Source organism: Primulina tabacum, chromosome 14, assembly GCF_025594145.1.
Source record: "Primulina tabacum isolate GXHZ01 chromosome 14, ASM2559414v2, whole genome shotgun sequence".
Lineage (NCBI taxonomy): Eukaryota > Viridiplantae > Streptophyta > Magnoliopsida > Lamiales > Gesneriaceae > Primulina > Primulina tabacum.
Window position 1 is genome coordinate 33401314 of NC_134563.1, and position 21261 is coordinate 33422574.

At 33.5% G+C, this 21261-nt stretch overlaps 3 protein-coding genes across 10 annotated transcripts; all 3 read left to right on the top strand.

The window, feature by feature from the left end:
* Positions 1 to 642: 642 nt before the first annotated feature.
* LOC142525378 (RHOMBOID-like protein 2) lies at positions 643 to 2944 on the top strand. Its single transcript, XM_075629658.1, has 5 exons — positions 643 to 1205; positions 1776 to 1939; positions 2028 to 2191; positions 2281 to 2531; positions 2631 to 2944. Exons 1-5 carry the CDS (start codon positions 907 to 909, stop codon positions 2743 to 2745), a joined length of 993 nt encoding a protein of 330 aa, XP_075485773.1. The 5' UTR covers positions 643 to 906; the 3' UTR covers positions 2746 to 2944.
* A 708-nt stretch (positions 2945 to 3652) lies between these two features.
* LOC142525221 (DNA-directed RNA polymerases II, IV and V subunit 6A-like) lies at positions 3653 to 5942 on the top strand. The gene is made up of 6 exons (XM_075629422.1): positions 3653 to 3786; positions 4251 to 4284; positions 4404 to 4579; positions 4676 to 4727; positions 5220 to 5287; positions 5645 to 5942. Exons 1-6 carry the CDS (start codon positions 3755 to 3757, stop codon positions 5712 to 5714), a joined length of 432 nt encoding a protein of 143 aa, XP_075485537.1. The 5' UTR covers positions 3653 to 3754; the 3' UTR covers positions 5715 to 5942.
* A 1472-nt stretch (positions 5943 to 7414) lies between these two features.
* LOC142524806 (E3 ubiquitin ligase BIG BROTHER-related-like) lies at positions 7415 to 12515 on the top strand. 8 transcript variants are annotated; one of them, XM_075628912.1, is made up of 9 exons: positions 7422 to 7570; positions 8699 to 8746; positions 8873 to 9060; positions 9179 to 9395; positions 10770 to 10807; positions 10895 to 10951; positions 11056 to 11183; positions 11636 to 11744; positions 12234 to 12515. In XM_075628912.1, the coding sequence occupies exons 3-9, from the start codon at positions 8917 to 8919 to the stop codon at positions 12270 to 12272; spliced, it is 732 nt and encodes a 243-aa protein (XP_075485027.1). In that variant the 5' UTR covers positions 7422 to 7570; positions 8699 to 8746; positions 8873 to 8916; the 3' UTR covers positions 12273 to 12515. The 8 variants fall into 8 exon arrangements, with proteins under 8 accessions (XP_075485024.1, XP_075485025.1, XP_075485027.1 ...); XM_075628913.1 differs by having other exon boundaries at positions 7423 to 7563; positions 8869 to 9060; XM_075628911.1 differs by having other exon boundaries at positions 7423 to 7563.
* Positions 12516 to 21261: the final 8746 nt, after the last annotated feature.

The window sequence follows — 21261 nt, forward strand, 5'->3', positions numbered from 1 at the left end:
TTTTGACATAAAAAATACTACTTTTTTCATATATGACACAAATAAAATATCTGTAGCGTGAAATTGTTTTTTGTGAAAAAAAAAAGGATAGAGGAAATAATAGGTTGCAAAATATTCGCTCCATTGACCAATAATAAAAGGAGATGTGGTTGGCTTGTCGAGAAGATGTGATGTAATGGGAAAGTGGGGAAGTTTTGAGAGTAATTTACGTTTTTGTATTATTAAGTATCGAATATTATGGAAGAATATGAAAGGTAGATTTGGACATGTATATTATAAATTACCAAATTCAGTTTTTCTTAAGCATCACACCTTACAAAATAATAAATATAGTAAAGATAATTTTTTTTAATGAAATATAATAGTCCCACGAACTTAATTTCTGCTATTATTATTTGTTTTCAAATGATTTTCAGTTTATTTTCAAAGTCTTTTTTTTATTACAATTATACAAAATCGAATTTATGTTTTTCACTTGTCTTAAAATCAATCCTTAAAAATCAAAACGCAGCGCATTATCCAATAACCGCGAAAAGTAACTGAAATAGTAGCTCCTGGAACTTCGGCTGCAGGTCTATGTTTCGCAACCCGTAGCTTGGCTGTATACCACCCAATAGCTACTCAAAAAACAGGCAAAAGATTTCAAATGCAGGACGTGGCGATCAGACAAAGCAATATCACTGAACGTGCTGCGAAGACGATAACAGATGATCCCCACCTTCAGTTGAATGTGAACCGAACAGCGACTCTCTGTCTGCACGTTCAAATGTGAAGTGCGAAGCAACTTCCCACGATCCCACTTCAGTTTTTACTGCAATAAATTCGAGAATTTCAGGTTACATTTCCTGAAGACAAAGACAAGGTACGGAGACTGAATACAAGAAGTAACAGCAGCAGCTTACAGCCATGGCGGGTGAGGATATAGAGAACAGAAGGGGGGAGAAAAACTACTACTCTTCGACTTCAAGCGCTGACGTGTTTGAGGAGACGGAAAGCCGGTGGGCTTCGTGGCTGATTCCAGTGTTTGTGGTGGCTAATGTTGTGATGTTTCTGGTCGTGATGTATGCGAACAATTGTCCGAGGGATTTGAAGAACAGGGTTTCGAGTTTCCGTGGTCACAATGACAAGTGTGCGGCTAGGTTTCTTGGTAGATTCTCATTCCAGCCGTTGAGGGAGAATCCTCTATTTGGGCCTTCTTCTGCGACGTGAGTGTCATGTTCTTGAATCTCCACTTTTGTTTCTTGCTGAATTTTAGGCTTGATTCTACTTTTTTTTTTCGGTCGGAACTGTGGCGTAAAGATGGGGTTTTTATTGGTTTTGGCTTGGTTCTTTTCCGGGATTTGGTTTTGAAGGTGGAAATTTTGGTGGTTGATTAGCTCAAGGATTTAGTTTTTGAATATTTGGTTTTTTTTTTTTTTTGTGGTAGTATGAATCATGCTTTAGTTTACGTTCTGAATGTAATGGGTTTTTTTTGCTTATAAATTCAATATACTGTTAAGTTTTTTTTAGTTTTCTGATTGATTATATTCTTATTTTGGGGTAAACTTTGGTAGGACTGTTTTGTGACGTTCTTCTTCTTTGCTCAAATCTTGTTTTTTATACAATGAGGAACTTGACGATTTCCTGTATTTATATGACAACTATGTTGTGTGGAGAACTTTGTCCAATTTGGTGATCACAGAAGTACAAAAGGAACATAGTTCTTCAAAAAAATAAGTAAAACAGTAGAAATTTAAGCTAATGACTCTTCGATTCTGCTTTTCTTGGTACCAAAGATTAGAGAAGTTGGGTGCTCTTAATTGGAATAAAGTGGTGCACGGCCATCAAGGCTGGAGGCTTATCTCATGTATCTGGTTACATGCTGGCATTATACATCTTCTGGCAAACATGATGAGCCTCGTCTTCATCGGGGTTCGACTTGAGCAGCAATTTGGCTTTGGTATGAGCCCTCACTCCAAGAATCTATATATCTTGAAACATCGTGACATGTTATATATACTTACGATCCTTCAAAACATGCGCTGCAGTGCGAGTTGGCATCATCTATTTGCTATCTGGATTCAGTGGGAGCATAGTATCATCTGTATTTATTCAAAACCAAATCTCTGTTGGTGCCTCTGGCGCACTTTTTGGACTTCTAGGAGCCATGCTTTCCGAGTTGATCACAAATTGGTCTATATACACTAACAAGGTCAACAATCGCCTGTGGCTCATCAGTTTAGGACATTTGAACACTAAAATAACTTTTTAGCCGCCTGATTCGATCTTTGTGTCCTGCAGATCGTGGCGTTATCAACCCTTTTGTTTATAGTCTTGGTTAATCTAGCAGTTGGGTTTCTTCCACATGTTGACAACTTTGCCCATATCGGGGGATTCTTGGCCGGATTCTTGCTTGGCTTTGTTCTTTTACCTCGTCCGCAGTTCGGGTGGATCGAACGACATAATCTTCCCTTCGGGGTTCGCGCAAAATCTAGGTACAAGGGTTACCAATATGTACTTTGGTTGGTGTCTATGATATTGCTAATTGTCGGGTAAGCATTGTTTCCAATATCATAAAACTAGGTTGTTACCTTCCATTTCTCGAGGCACTGATCCGATGATGTTCCAACTGGTCGTCTTGTTGAATGCAGATTCACGGTGGGACTCGTGATGCTATTCCGGGGAGTGAATGGACACAAGCGTTGCAGTTGGTGCCACTACGTGAGCTGCGTCCCAACTTCGAAATGGGAATGCGATGAACCTTGAACAGCATAGGACAATGAGATGTGTGAGGACATATTATGAATCACTATTGGATTGCAAACAATATTAGTCTGGTTAATTGTTGGTTGTTTTTGGGGGGAATTTGTTCTTCAATTTAGTAGGTTGTTCTTCAATTTAGTAGGTTCCTTGTTATTTATTAGGGTCTGAAAATTTAATGAAAAGTTCAGGTTATTGTGCTTTATTTATAAGCTTTTTAAGGTCATGGTTTTGTTTACAGTTTAGCTCTTTTTTTTTGGCCATTTTAGTGTATAGTTTCATATGACAAAATGAAATGTCATTACAAGAACATAATTAATAGGAAGATTTGAATTCAAGAGTAAGAAAGGTTTTCTCAAATTTCCAAATCATTTAATCTTTAATTAAAGCAACCTTGGCAAATGATTTCAATATTATTTTGTTAGTATAGGACACACAACGTTAATTAATTAGTTAATATAAGTGATCCAACAATCTTAATTCTATAACTTATACAAATTTGCTAATTTTTTTTAATTTTTAAATTATTTCTATTAGTAAAATAAAATGATCACATTAATTAATATGCAAGATCCTTTTCCAGGTATTTGTAAACAAAATTATTTTATTTTATTATACAAAATTTAATGATTTTGAAAATCCTGTATTTAATGAGTTTTATATCTGATTTTTTAGAATTTAAAAGAATATCTATTTTACATAAGGATTTTTATGATTTATTGAGTTCCTGGGCTAGATTTGGAGCTTCAAATTGTGAATTAAAAAAGTTACTAATTTATTTTCGTTAGTACATTTCTTATTATTATTATTATTATTATTATTATTATTAATGGGCTTTTGGGGCCCAGAAAAATGATCTTTTTATTATATATATTATTAGTGGGCTATTGGGGCCCAGAAAAATGACCCGGCCCATTTGCCTAGTATGCTAAGTTTTATTTTGCCTCTTTGACCACCGTTCCTTCAAACAATTTCTCCAGGTGGGGGGACAAACCGGATAAAATCGCCTGACGCCATGGCAGACGATGACTATGAGATGGATGGAGGGTTCGTATAATTTGTAAATTATTATTATTTTTTAAAAAATTCATTATTGATTACTTGGATTTTTGGATTAATCAAACGCTAGTTTGATTTAGGTGTTTTTTTTTTGTTTAATGGAATTAGGGTTTTATTCGGGTTTCTGGGTACATGCAATGGATGGAGGGTTTGTTGTATTCGTGAATTTTCTGATTATTATTGTTCAATCTTCGTCTAGTGTGAGCCGAAGGTTAGTAAAACACCAGTTTTGGGTAACTAGGGTTCGATGGTGGGTTTCTCTTTAAATGTGGACCGGGAAGTAGGCACTTGTTTGATTATTTATTCATTTATTTTTTATATGCGTTTAGTCGAGGTTTTTCTTTATATAGCTGGTAAGAGGGTTCTTTCACGGTTCGTTTAATGTAATTTTTACAAGTACTTTTCTGGATGGGGTTTCTCTTTGAATCACAATCATTCTGGATTTGTTGCAGGTACGAAGATGAGCCCATGGATCCTGAAATTGACGTGAGAAACTTGTTTTCTTCTTATTTTCAACTGTTGAAGTTTCTCATTTTTAGGGTGCAAATAATGTAATTTTCTCAATTTTTAAAGTCTTTTCGTTTCTTGGGTTTTAAAATTGATAGGAAGGAGAAGAGGTTGAAGAAGATAACAACAATAATGAGGAAGCTCCTGATCCAATTGAAGGGGAAGGAAATGGAAAAGAGGAGCGAGAACCTATTGAACGCCCTCGGAAGACATCTAAATATATGACCAAATATGAAAGAGCTAGAATACTTGGCACACGGGCTCTGCAGATAAGGTTCAGTTTAAGCCTATTGGTATCTAGGCCGCAAACTGTGTTTATTTTGATATATTGAATTGGTTGTGATTGTTGAAATATTATGTGGTTTGGCAGCATGAATGCACCAGTTATGGTTGAGTTGGAGGGTGAAACTGACCCACTTGAGGTAAATTATAGCAAATACAGAGTTGTTTGATTGATGTTGGAAGCTGTTTGATATGTTGTTATTGATTTTTCTTTTATTTTTTTGGAATCTCCTTAATCTCAGGACCAGTACGCTGGAATGTTTTTTGCAAGTATGTTATGTTAGTGTTTATCTCTCTTCATTATACCTATGCTACCCTCAATAGGTTGTCATATGTGCTGTCTTGCTGTTTTCTCCATCACGATAAGGTACTCTCATGTGGTGACCTTCTCATAGATGGGATCTTCAAATGACTTTATGTCATCCAAATGGATTTGTGGTCTGGGTGGAATGATATTTTATTTATCAGTAAAGCCTTTAATTTTCTATGCAGAAGTTCGTAAAGCAGTTAGGGCTGATGTTAGTCCCAGGAAATATATGTAGTCCTAACTGCCTATTATTGCGTCTTAAAACATCTGTCAAGGTTGATTAGGTATCTTCTTTTCATGTTTTGTCTTTTACCTTTTATTATAGATTGCTATGAAGGAGCTGCGACAGAGAAAAGTACCTTTCACCATCCGTCGATACCTCCCTGATGGAAGGTAAAATTGTGTTTTTTTCAATCTTAAGATGAATTTTCGTGTACCTTTTTTGTCATTTTTCTCTCTTCTGAAATCACATCTTATTTGTTTTCTTCGTATTTTCCTGATCACATCTTTATGCATAGTCACTTTTTTTCCTCTACTCTTTCTAACAGTCGAAGTCCTACACTGTGAAGGGTCAATTACTGACAGCCACACAAAAGCTAAAAATCATCCAAAATTTATAAACGAATCCCTAACCAAAATTTTTGGGAATCTTGAGATGTGAAAAACGAAATGAAACCCAGATATGTATTCACCCTATTATTTGATATCTGTCTCATGGTTGTTGACTGTATTTTCTTTGGTTTGCCACAGCTATGAAGATTGGGGGGTGAATGAATTAATTGTGGAGGACTCCTGGAAAAGACAAGTGGGAGGTGAATGAGAGAGACACCTATTCCTTCCTTGAAAATTGATTTCTGGATGATCATCATTGTGGAGTGTTGTAGAGTTGCAGGCGTTTGAAGTTAGACACTTTAAGTATAACGTTTAGAAACTTCTTCATCACAATTCAGACTAAACCTATGGATAGCAATGCTTGTTTTTGTGAACGCTTCTTGTGATTTCATGATCTCTGGCCTTTGTGAATCTTCTACTCGTGGTTTTACATGTAGCTAGTGTATCCACAAACTTAACCTATAAATATTTAAAGCTTTGTCCCCAAAATTACCTGCACTGTTTTGGCAAAGAGAGTATATATCTGATGTGATCTTAACCCAGTCCGGCCTCCTCCTCATCATCATCATGTCAGATTGTCTTATTGCTCAATCTCCTTAAATGCCCTCTTTGATTTTGTCCAGCTGGACATCATTGAGTATGGAATTTGTAGCCAGTTTAGTCTCCCAGTTGATTGCAGAAATGGATTATATTGCATTTGCCTGGCTTGTTCAGACAATGTTTACACTTCCCATGGTACCCCCATTTGCCACTGTACCCCCCCTCTTATCACGTATAAAGACGAATGAAATTCCTTTTATAAACTATTTTGGTATATATTTTATGGGTATGTGCCATGTTCTTTGTATATTCTTATGAATAAGATGGACACAAAACGTCAATGATAAAGTAGAAAGATATTGGATTGGAGAAACTAGGACCATATTTGACATTTGAGAAAGGTGCAAGTAAAAAAAAAATCCTTTTCATTTTCTCTCAAACTAATTATTGAAAAAGTTACAGAAGTTGGCAGTTGTTCATTGATTGGTACATTAATGATTAATTTTTGAAAAAAATTATTATACTTGATTCTATTTAATAATACAGTTAAGGGAAATATACATACATATATATATGTATGTATGTATGTATGTATGTATGCTGTCTATACTGTCTAAACTTCTATACTATCTTATTAAGGGTGAGAACATGATAATAACTATCCAGATAGGAATCAACTTTTTTTCCAATTTTACCCTTATATCATATTAATATTACATTTTTGTTTTTTTTTGTTTTTTCAATTTCAACACACAATCTTTCAATTTTACCCTTATATGATACTAATATTAAACTTTTGTTTTTTGGTTTTTTTTTTCAATTTCAACATACTTTTATTTTTATTTTTTTATTTCAACAATTCAAATATCAATTTAATCTCTCCATGATTTGTTTTAAAGACAATCTATTATGCTTTCTTTACTATTGTTTTATAACGATAATAACAATTACAGTGATAATAATATAATAATAATAATAATGAGAGAAGACAATAATTACTCCAATGATTGACCATGATCGCAAGACATTAATCATCAGGAAAGGGAGAAAAAGACAGAGCAAAATGGAGACTCCATGGACCTTCGATGACCCCAAAGTCAGAGGTAATTAATCGCGTGGACGGGAAAAGTTCGACCGTGCGTTCCCGGTAGATCGATCCAAACAATGATTGATTATTGGATCCAAATAATTAATTTATCCAAATTTTATTTGCCCACACGAGAAAAAGCGATCAATGGATCTAAATAGCCCGCGGTATGTGACATTGAATTGGGCAATATATATTATCTGTGAACCAATATGGAAATTTATTTTAAATTTTTTTGTTTGTAAACGGAAAAATTAAGAAAGAAAAGGTGTCTACTGCTTACTTTTCCCACCTGCTTCCAAATACAAAAATTCTTTTTGCTCTTAAATTCATTTTTAGTTTATCACTTCAATCTTGCTAGTGAACAGTTCGATAGCAAGAAAATAAAGGGGGAGAATCAAGAACCCTTTTCATCATCGTCATTCCAGAGGTGAAAGGTTACTTCTTTACTCATTATTTCATCTTGGGAGTTGATTTAGAAAACCCATTGTTTTTTTCTGTGGTTTTCTGTATCGGATTGGTGTGTTTTACGTGTAAAATTTACATTTTCACAAAATTGCCCGCTTTGCCCACTGTCCGCTCGTGTTAATGCTTCAGGAAAATCCTTATGAATTTTGAATTATAAACTGAGCAGGATCTAATCTTGATTTCTTGTGACTGCTTCAATGTGTGTGCCAGCTCTAGGCCATAGTCATCGCATATTAATTTTGGGATTGCATAAATATGTGAAGGGGATCCTTTGGTTTGTGATTGAGTGGTTGTAACCACATTATTTTCGTAAAGTTTTTGGATCCCATATTCGTGATTTACTCGGCCTGGTGTTTTGAGTTTCATGTAATTTTTAAATATATAAAGTTTGCTGACCCAGTAAATTGTTGGTCCACCTCTATTTACATTTATATTTCCTATTCTTGCAGCTTAGTCTCTGGCAATTTCCTGAAACCTTCCGTTTGAAAATTTCAATTTGTGAGAAATTTCCGTGTGTCAGCATTAGTTGACAAGAATACTCTTTTGTTTGATATTAAGATTTATGCATCCCTTCAATTTTGATTAGAGGCTTTTATGGTCAAGGAAATAACTTTAAAAATTAAGCTGTACAGAATATTGACTGGGGGATTGTTTTGTTTGTTTCCTGCTAAGCTATTTCCTTGCTCTATAAATGAAATGAGTGGAACTGTAACCACAAATACTCTAAATCCCTCATTCTTGTTCGAGAATAATCCTTTATTGCCCATGTATTTATAATCCACGACCCTTGGGATTTTGAATATTTGATATTTAATGTTCAAGGTATGTTATCTCTCTCTAATAATTTAAAGCATTTGTTTCTCCTTCTGCTATTAGTCCGTAAAGCTTCTTGTTTCATGTTGTGTCAGTCCCTGAAGGATTTTGGATGGGATTTTTTCAGTCTTTTCTAATTTCAATAAATTGATACTTATCTTGGGAGGTATCCTGATTAGAATTGAAACCATAAATTGGGAACATAGGGTGAACTTCGTATGAAATGAAATATAAATCTAATGAATAATTTCAAACAAAATATCACGAGGTTTTTTTTCTTTCAGAACACAAGTGCCACTCACATCAATAAAGGAATTGCTATTACGTAGCAGGTTATTGAATATAAAGTGTACTACTACTTTTGTTATAATGCTAATTATATGAATGTTACTTTTTTTTAAAATTTTCATCTATTGCTTTTGAAATTTATTTATTTTCCCGCTTGGATTTGAAAACAGGGTTTGAGGGTGGTAACCAAGCACATTTGAGAAATACACTTCGGATGATGTCTGAAATGTCTATTATGAATGACGAGGTCTACAATCATTATATGAATGGTATGACTCCCGCTGAAATTGCCGAACATCTCAGGGATACAATTCCTGAATTTGGCGATGTTGATGTCGAAGAATTTCTTATACAGCAGGTACATCAAATCTTAAATGCCAGTTTTGCTGATTGAAAATTTATTTTTCCCGAAAAGTACTGCTTTATGGTTCTATGGTCTTAAGAAATTCATTAACACTATGCATATTTTCCTACAGGAAAGTGCACTTCTTGGTTTTCAGAACAATGATCATAGAAGAGATATGATTAATGACTATGGTCAACCTAGCAGCAGGAATCTGCAGTCAGAACGTGAGACTGTTTCCTCACGTATCGCACATTTTGAATCACAGTTGGCTTTAGATGAAGATTTTGCAAGGTCCTTGGAGTTGGGGGAGGACTTCGACAGTCTTGATGTCCCGGAGAATGGTGATGGTATGTTTTGTTATTTGTAGCATCTCTTTCATCTCACTCCCTCTATCCTATTTTCAAGGAGCATAAGTTATATATAATATTGGAAAAACTAAAAATTAGTGATATCTTTGCCGTCTCTTTCATCTTGGCCCCTTAATGTTTCTCTCTTGACACACGACATGTCCAAACCCCAGCTTTGCACTTTGTTCCATTGCTCTATGCCATGCCCTTTCTTTCTTTCTTTCCTTATTTTTTTACATTTTCACCCTACGGATGCCCAGTTCAATGAATTAAATAATAACGAAAATATGAGATATGCTTAGACTGCACATGAATTATATTATTAACCTCCTACTACCATTACATGAATCCACAATTTACTACTATTCCAACATGAATCCATTTTACTATATCCTTTATACCTAATTGGCTAATTAATTTTATTCCACGTGAGTAACATTTTGTTAGATTCTTGACGCCCTTAGCCCTTCTTTGAAACCATTTTTCTCCTCACCCCCCACTGCTTAGCTTTTACAAGTAACTTTGTGAGCAATTTGTTCAAGTTGTTTCAACTTATAGACTCTACACCACTTTTGTCTTGAAAATCTGTACTATATCAGAGCTTATGTCTTTTGGTTTATCCACCTTTTGGGGTGTTTCATGTGGCACCATTAATGGTTTCATTGTGCTGTTTGAAAATTTCTTTTGGACTTCAAATGTGTGCAAGCTCCCATCAATAGTTCATTCTATGAAATATATTGGTTTAAAACATATAGTACTTCAAGCAAGTTCCTAGTGTCCAAGCAAACTCTAGACCAATACTCAGTCATGGTTAAGTTGTAGAAACTGTGAAAAAAAAGAATAATTTATGCTATCAACAAATTATAGAGTCTGAATTTTACCAATGTCATCAGTGAATTCCCTACAAGAGCTAATTTTTCTAGATCAGAGCTAATTCAAGATAATTATATATTAAGACATACGTTGTTGAATTTGTATATAATTGTATTTGACTTCTACATGAATAGAAATCTTATTTTATTGTACAAGAATCAGTGTATGTACCAGCATGCATGATTTTCTGTCACTCAGATTTGGAGAAAATTCTGAATATAGGATTAGACACCTTGCATTGAGTTTCAAATATATACAAATAAATAATTACTGGACACGTTTCAAATATGAGTTTTAAACTGAAACTTAAACCACAACTTAGTTGAAATGCTTGATCAAATAAGGCTAAAAAATAAGCGAGAAAATTACCCAGAAAAGGAGAGGGGGATCTGCGAGAGTGCATACATATGCCTGCAGCATTATATTCTAATCAAACCATTTTCATTGCTATGCTTGTCTGTTTAACTTGCTAATGGGAACTGTGACATCTGTAATCTACAGATAACTCCGGGCCATCTTCGAGAGAATCACCTGTGGTGGTAATTACTCAAATTTTTTCTCTACTCAATTAATCAACAAGAGATTAGAGTTGTGCCATAATTCTTGATACATCTTACTTAATACAGGCGGATAATCAGAACACACATCAAGATGGTTTTGATCCTGATACCATGACTTACGAGGTTGTTTACACGAACTGCGTGTTTTGGATTGATCTTCAAAGCTGGCAATCTTAAGTAACCATAGAATTTCTATTTAATACTAGTTTATTTATTCTTGTTCTTAGGAGTTGCAAACGCTTGGAGAATCTGTCGGCAATGAAAGCAGAGGACTTTCACCAAATATCATAGCTCGGCTTCCAACTTTCAAATACAAAGCAGGGTTTTTCTCAAAGAAAAAAAAGGAACCAGAAGAGTATGACTATAACTAAATTTTTTTTGCTTTTTTCATTATTTGTGCTGGTAAATTATGTGCTAAATGCACGTTTAAACGTTGCATTTAGCAATACGGTGTCAGAGTGTAGGATGCTATTTTAGCGTAAATAATGATGAATGGGAAGTCGCATCGACCTCACTCTAGTTAAGCCAATAAATGTAGACCTTTCCTCATAAAACCATAATCACACCACCTCCATTGAGTCTATTGGCCATGGAAATGAACATATCGTATGGTATCACATGTTGAGTTTACCTTTCTTCCGGTGCCTCTTTTGGACAAGGGTGAAGAGAACCCTCTTCGCTTGAGGTTTGGATGACTTCCTCCTATGGCACATTTTATAAAACTTAAGAACTTATTGCTATTGCATCAATTGAACAAAGGGAACATCATTTTATTGGTTTGGTTTTTTCCATGTCAACAATTTTTAGGTGTGTGATATGCTATGCCGAATATAAGAATAGATCCGAGCTGATCCTTTTGCCATGCGCTCACCATTATCATTCCAAGTGCATCACTCATTGGTTGCGATTGAATAAGGTGAGTACTATTATTTTTCCTTCTTTTCTAGGATAATTTACTTCTTTATATTACTCTGTTCAACCACATCGATGAACTCATCCTATCTATTTGAATCTTATTCTGCAAGGTCGAACTGCTACCACAAACCCAATCATTTACAAAAGGCAAATGTACCTAAAAGATTATTTTATTGTAAACACACCTTTATGGACTGAGATAGAGTTCATATTGTATATTTGAGCGTGATCAATACAGTTACGAGTGTATGAAAGGATGAGTATGCTATTTGAAGATTTTCATTTCCACTTTGATTGGATTATTCTGCGTTCCCATTACTTATACCTACACTTGTTTTGGTCAGTCCAAATCACCAGTTGCAATGGTGATACTCCAGAAATGACCATTTTATTGTATCAGAAGAGGATGAGATTTACTGCTGAAAATCAAGTAAACCATAATGTATTTCCCTTATATGTGTGTAACGTCTCCCATCTCTGTCACTCGCAGAATTGTCCCGTGTGTCAAAAGGAGGTGCAAGACGAGTAATTTCTCAAATGGATCAAGAACAGCAGGTGGTAATGGTTCTTTCCTCCTTTGCATCTTTGGAAACACAATGATATAGAGTATTAAATTTCTTTTGGAGGAACATGTCTGATTACTTGTACTTTTTGTGTAAATGTTTTTCTTGATTTTTCTTGTGCATTATGTAAAACATAATTTGAATTCCCTTTACAATGGATACATATTTCACTTAGGCTAAATTTTGTTGTATTCTCCATAAATGTAGGTAATACATAAGTGGTATCTGCTACAATTGTATACAAAAAAAATTGGATCTAAAAAACTAGGAAAGATCTATTCAAGCTGCTAGGGATAATTACTATGGAGGCTTCCATTCTAAAATATAAAAATCTCATTTTTTGAAATATATTTTTTTATTTGATTTATATTAAATTAATTCTATTCGTATTGGATTTGATGATTTGAATCCTACTTAGCTTCAATCTGAATAAAAATTATAAAACAAATATTATGTTATATACATACACAATGGATTTATTTATTTATTTATAGTTATTGAATCAGTATTTATCATATTTGTATGGTGTGTGTACTGCTTGTCTGCAGATTAAAACCTCAAATTTCTTAATTTTACAAGGTCCGAAAATTTCAATGTCAACAGTCGAGAGTGTTTTCCAATGTGCCCCAAATCGACGGTAGTTGATAAATAATGTAGATGCATTATTTTTTTATATTTACGTCATAGAGTATGTCTTTTGTGAGACGATCTCACAAATCTTTATATGTGAGATGAGTCAACTCTACCGATATTCACAATAAAAAGTAATATTTTTTTATGGATGACCCAAATAAAATATCTGTCTCAGAAAATACGACTCGTGCAACCGTCTTATACAAATTTTTACCTAGATGAGAAGGTATTTTCAAAACAAAACTTTCAATTTAATATAATATTTCAAAGATTTAAAATGATTTTCTAAAAGAAGATTCAACGTGGTGATGTTGTTATCTGTTTAATAAATGAGTATATCTCTTGTGAGACAGTCTCATGAATCTTTATCTGTGAGACGAGTCAATCCTATCGATATTCACAATAAAAAATAATACTCTTAACATAAAAAAATAATATTTTTTCATGGATGATCCAAATAAGATATTCGTCTTACAAAATACGACTCGTGAGACAGTCTCACACAAATTTTTACGTTAATAAATTTTATTTAGAATTAAAGGCCGTTGTCGGTGAACAAATATTTCTAATTTCCTCGTGGAAAAACAATAAGGACCACGTGAAAATATTATTTGTCTCCGTAACATGAAAGTGTCTATCAAGTTAATTATCAAAAAGCAAAATAATTAAACTAAAGCTACAACTTGTCCTTAAATTATTATTATTATTATTTGTCAGTGACCTAGTCGAATTAAATTATTTGTCGCGTGAATAACGTTATGAACTTAATCATTGCCTTTATTTTTAACTTTTCAACTCAGATAATTTTAATATTTTAAAAAATATACAACGAGTTGAAAGATTTATCTAACAAATTGAACATATCACATAGTCGATGAAAATCGAACCTAAGACCACTAAGATCTTGCGGCTTCACCTTGGTCACTCATTTTAAAAGACAAAAAATTTGTGTGATACGGTTTCACGGGTCGTATTTTGTGAGACGGATATCTTATTTGGGTAATCTATGAAAAAATATTACTTTTTATGCTAAGTGTATTACTTTTTATTTTGAATATCGGTAGGGTTAACCCGTCTCACAGATAAAAATTCGTGAGACCATCCCACAAAAGACATACTCATTTTAAAATATAACATCACGAACTTATTGCAAGAAATCTACCTAGTTGGCACATAATCTTGCCATGATGTCCCTTCTTCAATGAATTAAACATAGTAATGAAGTATTTATTCATAATAGTAGGTCTCGTCTGTCATAAAATGAGTCAATCATACTCATATTTATGATAATAAATAATATTTTTGATATAAAAATAATAATTTTTTACGAATAACCTAAATATAAAATTCATCTAATAAAATTGACTCATGAGATCGTCTCACAAAAATTTTTATGTACATATAATTGATGCGACATTAAGTATGTAGGATCGAGCATTTGCCGTTTTACCAAAAGCTATAACTGATGGTAATGGTGCAATTCAAATATTTTAAATCGCACAGCAGCTCAAGCACCACGGTTCGATCGTTCTACCAAGCAAGGACAATTATTGCACACAACAATTTCTCTCCCAATAATTGCACTCCTTGCAATCAATGATAATAGAACTCGTGACCTTTGCTCTGATATCAATTGTATGATCGAATGCTTGCCGCTTTACTAAAAGCTATAGCTGGTGGTAATGGTGCAACTCAAATCTTTTAAACCGCACATCAGCTCAAGCACCACGGTTCGATCGCTCTACCAAGCAAGGACAATAATTACACCAAACAATCTCCCTCCCAATATTGCACTCTTTGCAATCAATGAGAATCGAACCCGTGACCTTGACTCTGATACTAATTGTAGGATCGAGCGATTGTCGCTTTACCAAAAACTATAGCTGGTGGTAATGGTGCAACTAAACTTTTTTAAACCGCACATCAGCTCAAGCACCACGGTTTTATCGCTCTATCAAGGAAGGACAATTATTACACCCAACAAAGTACCATTTCTACACTAATTGGAGAATCATAATTATGTAGAAGACTTTAATTAAAAGTCTTATTTGTCTGATTCATGGAGGAGTGGTCGCCGTCCCGATGGCTCTGTCTTGGAACACTTACGATAATTCAAGCTCCATCGATATTATACTGTCTCCATCTCATTTATTTAAATTTGTTGTGAAAAAGTAAAAATTTATGGTAAAAAGTAAAAATCTCAAACTCTCAAAATTTACTAAACTACACACTTTATAATATTTTTCTCTCTACTCAATTGTGATTTTCTTCACAAATGAGAGATCTATTTATAGGAAATCTTTACAAATAATCCAAAAATAAAATACATCATTACCTACATCATCACACACTAATTTTCAATATTTACAACTCTTATTTTCAACATTCAAATATTCAACATTCAAATATTCAATACACACATTTTAAATATTATTTTCCAATACTCCTCCTTGTGATGATGATCATGATACGATGATGTCTTCATTACGTGTTTTTGTACTGCCTCGTTAAAAACCTTACTTGGAAAAATCCATTGGGATAAAAACCATAGTAAGGGAAAAAGAGTGCAGTCACGTAAACTCTCCCTGATGTTGACATGAACAATTCTTCACAAATTTCGTAGATTGCGCATCCCAATATTATATATGTGCTTTCTGAATATTGACGTAGGAAGTGCCTTTGTGAAGAGATCTGATGAGTTTTCACTTGATTGAATGTGACGAACATCAATACATCTATTCTTCTCAAGCTCCTTGGTGAATGCGAAGAACTTAGGAGGAATATGTTTAGTTCTGTCGCTTTTTATGTATCCTTCTTTCATTTGAGCAACACATGCAACATTATCTTCATATAGTATCACAGGCTTCTCATCAGATGATAATCCGCATGAAATTTGGATATGTTGGGTCATTGATTTTAACCACACACATTCACGACTTGCTTCATGTAGTGCAATAATCTCGGCATGATTTGATGAAGTTGTTACGAGCGTTTGTTTCTGAGAATGCCAAGATATTGCAGTGCCTCCACGAGTAAATACATATCCAGTTTGGGAACGTGCCTTGTGGATCAGATAAGTATCCAGCATCAGCATAACCAATTATACTTGGATTAGCATCTTTTGAATACAAAAGTCCCAAGTCTGTCGTTCCTCGTAGATAACGGAATATATGTTTAATTCCGTTCCAGTGTCTCTTTGTTGGATATGTGCTAAATCTTGCCAACAGATTCACGGCAAAAGATATATCAGGCCTTGTACAATTTGTAAGGTACATAAGGGCACCGATGTCACTTAGATATGGTACTTCTGGACCAAGAATATCTTCATCATCTTCACATGGACGGAATGGATCCTTTTCTATGTTTAATGATCTAACAACCATTGGAGTACTTAAAGGATTTGCTTTATCCATATTAAAACGTTTAAGGATCTTTTCTGTGTAATTTGTCTGGTGAACAAACATTCCACATTCTTTTTGTTCAATTTGTAAACCCAGACAATACTTGGTTTTTCCAAGATCCTTCATTTCAAATTCTTCCTTCAAGTATGACACAACTTCTTGAATTTCTTTATTCGTTCCAATGATGTTTAAATCATCAACATATACAGCAATAATTACGCATCCGGATGTTGTTTTCTTAATGAAAATACAAGGGCATATTGAATTATTTACATATCCCTTTTTCATCAAGTGATCACTTAGTCGATTATACCACATTCGACCTGATTGCTTTAACCCATATAATGATTTTTGTAATTTCACAGAATAACATTCCCTGTGTTTTGAATTTTGTGCTTCAGGCATCTTAAATCCTTCAGGGATTTTCATATATATATTACTATCAAGTGATCCATATAAGTAAGCTGTAACAACATCCATAAGACGCATTTCTAAATTTTCAGATACCGCCAAGCTAATCAAATACCGAAACGTAATTGCATCCATCACAGGAGAATACGTTTCTTCATAATCAATTCCAGGCCTTTGAGAAAAACCTTGTGCAACAAGTCGAGCTTTATATCTTACTATTTCATTTTTCTCATTTCGCTTTCGAATAATAACCCATTTGTATCCAACAGGTTTTACACCTTCAGGTGTAAGGATTATAGGTCCAAAAACATTACGTTTATTTAGCGAATTTAATTCAACCTGGATGGCATCTTTCCATTTTATCCAATCCTGCCGATTTTTACATTCACCAAAAGATTTTGGTTCATGATCTTCGTTATCATTTATGATGTCGATTGCCACATTATAAGAAAATATATCATCAATTTCATCTATATCTTTTCGGTTCCATATTTTTCCAGTATTAATATAATTGATAGAGATTTCATGATTCTCGTCAGTTTGTGGTTCTGACAGAACATTTTCATCATCATGTGTTTCTTCAGGAACACCATTCTCTATTTTGTGATCATCATGTGTTTCTTCAGAAACGTCATTCTTTATTTTGTGATCATCGTGTTTCTCTATGAATTTTCTTTTTCGAGGATTTTTATCCTTGAAACCGACTGGCCTTCCACGCTTCAGGCGTTTAATGACATCATGAGTATCTTCCATTTGTTTCTTTGGAATTTCAATTCGAGCAGGGGCATTTGCAGCATGTATATATGATTTAGTTACCCCTTTTGTGTCTGCAAATGCATCTGGTATTTGATTTGCTATTCTTTGCAAGTGTACAATTTGTTGTACATCTTTTTCACATTGTTTTGTTCTTGGATCCAGATGTAACAATGATGATACATACCATGTAATTTCCTTTTCGGTATGTTTCTGTTATCCCCCTAACATTGGGAAGATTTCCTCATTAAAATGACAATCAGCAAAACGTGCTGTGAACACGTCGCCTGTCTGAGGTTCAAGATATCGAATGATTGATGGACTATCATAACCGATATAAATTCCAACCTTTCTTTGAGGTCCCATTTTCTTTCTTTGCGGTGGTGCAATAGGCACATACACCATACATCCAAAAATTCTCAGATGAGAAATGTTTGGTTCTTTACCAAATGCAAGCTGCAATGAGGAGTATTTATGATATGCACTTGGTCTGATGCGAATTAATGAAGCAGCGTGTAAAATTGCATGTCCCCATATAGAAATAAAGAGCTTTGTTTTCATTATCATTGGTCTAGCAATCATTTGCAGACGGTTAATCAATGATTCAGCCAATCCATTCTGTGTATGTACATGAGCAACAGGATGCTCAACAATGATTCCCATAGACATACAATAATCATTGAAAGTTTGGGAAGTAAATTCACCAGCATTATCAAGTCTAATTTCTTGATTGTATAATCGGAAAATTGATTCCTCAATTTTATTATTTGAGCAAGTAATCTTGCAAATGCAACATTTCGAGTTGACAATAAACATACATGTGACCATCTGCTGGAGGCATCAATCAATACCATAAAGTATCTGAATGGTCCACATGGTGGATGGATTGGTCCACAAATATCACCCTGAATACGTTCAAGAAACATTGGTGATTCAGTTTGGATTTTGGCTGGTGATGGTCTTATAATAAGTTTTCCAAGAGAACATGCTTTACATTGAAACTTATTATTCTGAAAGATCTTCTGGTCTTTCAGCGGATGACCATGTGTATTTTCTATAATTCTTCGCATCATTTTTGAACCAGGATGTCTCAATCGGTAATGCCAATTGGTTAATATTGAAGAATTATCAACTACCATGTTTGATTCAATGTGACTTATGTGTGTATAATGCAATCCAGTAAGGAGCATTGGTAGTTTTTCATTTCCTGATTTATATGTGATAAGACACATATATTTCTCATTCCCTTCATTCATTGTTTGAGTATCATACCCATGGGAATATATATCATTAAAACTCAACAAATTTTTTTTCGATTGTGGTGAATATAAAGCATCATTGATCAAAAATTTTGTACCATTAGGTAACAAAAATTGTGCTTTACCACATTCTTTAATCAAGTCTACAGGACCTGATATTGTATTCACCCTTGTTTTTGTTGGTTTTAGTTCCAAGAAATATCTTTTATCTCGGAGGATAGTGTGCGTTGTACCACTATCGGGTATGCAAACTTCAGCTTTGCTCATAGTATTTTTCATATTTCAACTTCAAAAAATATATGCAATGAAATAAAATTACTGACAATAAAATGCAAAAATATAGCACACAATAAAACATTATCATATGGGTACATAAAATATTTTACATATTTATTCCACCAGCAAATTGATCATTGTCTGAGAAATCAATCAGAAAATCTCCGGCATCAAAATGAGTTGAATCACTCAAAGGTTCACTTTGTTCAGTGAAGTTGGTCTCCTTTTCTTTCCCCTTTAATGATTCTTTATAAAGTTTACAAAGATGCTCAGGGGCTCGACAAATACGGGACCAATGTCCTGGAGTACCACATCTGAAACAAGAACTTTCATATCTTTTTGAGTGATTCTCATTAACACTCATATTTTCATGATGTCTTTTCTGTGGATGGTTTGGGACGTTCTTTTGAGATGAGTTATAAAAGTAACTATCTCGATTATTTTCAAAACCACGGCCGCGTCCACGACCACGACCACGACCACTTCCACGTCCACATCCACGACCACGACCTCGATTTCGTCCTCGACCAAAATCTTGTTTATAACTTTGATTTTGGTTTCCAGATTTAAATTCATTTTTGCTTACGACATTTACTTCAGGAAATGTCGTTGAACCAGTGGGTCGTGCCTGATGATTTCTCACTAAATTCATTTGTTCGAATCTTTCTTTTAATCCCTTCCACAAAGCCATGGGATGCCAACGCAAAAATATCATGGCTTTTGTCTTTTCTTGGGATGTCGATATGCCATTTTCTTTTATGGTCTCATTTAGACCCAATGACTCAAGATGCATTTATACATCGAGAGTCCATGGCATATAATTTTTTTCCGTGATATCAAGAGCAATGAATTCGAGTTTTGCCAAGTTTGACATGGTGGTACTAAAAAAAATTACGATGCATTTTATTAGTTAATGAATATTGCAATACAAAGTAATGGATAAACAACAAGTACAAGTATTTGTAAAAATAAAAAAAACACACGAGGAGGATATTCTCCGATAAATAAAAGACTTGTGAGTATGATAACCAAAATAATTAAAAATAACTTTGAGAAAGTCATCTTCTTTTTTCTTCGAAAAATTTGATGAAGAATAATTTTTAGAGAAGAAGAGAAAGTTGGAGTGATTGAATGTGTTTGTGAGATGATATTTATAGGGTAAAAACTAGCCGTTTTGTTACCGTTTATGACCGTTGGTGTACAAAAAATAAATGTATGTATTTGTATAATTTTATGGTAATAATATGGTGAATATAATATTAATCATGTTTAAATAATTATGTATATCATATCACATTATTATAATGAGGTGTCGTAAGTTATTTTGTTTAAAAACCTTATAGGCTTTTATACTTGTCGTATCCCTTACCGGGAGTGTGGGATATCGTCTTAACATCCTCCCAGGATTTATAACAAGTTTTTGAAAAATTTATTTTTATTATTTCTAATAATAATATTATATTATATATTAAATATATACACAATAAATAAATAACAGTAAAATAAATATTATTACTTTTGTTACCTTTTTCTTCTGTTTGGAGCTTGGAAAAATATGAAGGACTTTTAGAGCTTCGTGCTGATAACGTGTTGTGAAAAAGTAAAAATTTATGGTAAAAAATAAAAATCTCAAACTCTCAAAATTTACTAAATTACACACTTTATAATATTTTTCTCTCTACTCAATTGTGATTTTCTTCACAAATGAGAGATCTATTTATAGGAAATCTTTACAAATAATCCAAAAAATAAAATAAATCATTACCTATATCATCACACACTAATTTTCAATATTTACAACTCTTATTTTCAACATTCAAATATTCAACATTCAAATATTCAATACACACATTTTAAATATTATTTTCAAATAAAATTGAATTTTCTTTTCCATCTGTGCCTAATTATAAAGTGAAGTTTTTATATTTAATATTATTTTCTTACCCTTTTATTAATCTACCCTTATTTAAAATCATTTACTTGTAAAATCTTCATTAAATAAGTGTAAAATAGTCAACTGCTTTATAAAATTTATCTTTCCAAAAACTTTTGAATTTTCACCAAAAAGGATAAATGAATGGGACTGAAGGAGTAATTAATAGTTAATTAAGAATATTTAAATAAAATCAAGATTTTGGACCATTTACGCATTAAGAGCTGTTCCGCTTGTCTCTGTTGATAAACAATCCATGGGATAAATTTTTTTTAAAAATATTGAAATC

Coding starts and splice junctions, on each gene's coding strand:
- LOC142525378 (XM_075629658.1), top strand. CDS start 907: ATGGCGGGTGAGGATATAGAGAACAGAAGGGGGGAGAAAAACTACTAC. Junction 1,206..1,775: donor TTTGGGCCTTCTTCTGCGAC/GTGAGTGTCATG, acceptor TTGGTACCAAAG/ATTAGAGAAGTTGGGTGCTC. Junction 2,192..2,280: donor GGTCTATATACACTAACAAG/GTCAACAATCGC, acceptor TGTGTCCTGCAG/ATCGTGGCGTTATCAACCCT.
- LOC142525221 (XM_075629422.1), top strand. CDS start 3,755: ATGGCAGACGATGACTATGAGATGGATGGAGG. Junction 4,580..4,675: donor ACACGGGCTCTGCAGATAAG/GTTCAGTTTAAG, acceptor GTGGTTTGGCAG/CATGAATGCACCAGTTATGG. Junction 5,288..5,644: donor CGATACCTCCCTGATGGAAG/GTAAAATTGTGT, acceptor GGTTTGCCACAG/CTATGAAGATTGGGGGGTGA.
- LOC142524806 (XM_075628908.1), top strand. Junction 9,396..10,769: donor TGTCCCGGAGAATGGTGATG/GTATGTTTTGTT, acceptor TGTAATCTACAG/ATAACTCCGGGCCATCTTCG. Junction 11,745..12,233: donor ATTGGTTGCGATTGAATAAG/GTGAGTACTATT, acceptor TGTCACTCGCAG/AATTGTCCCGTGTGTCAAAA.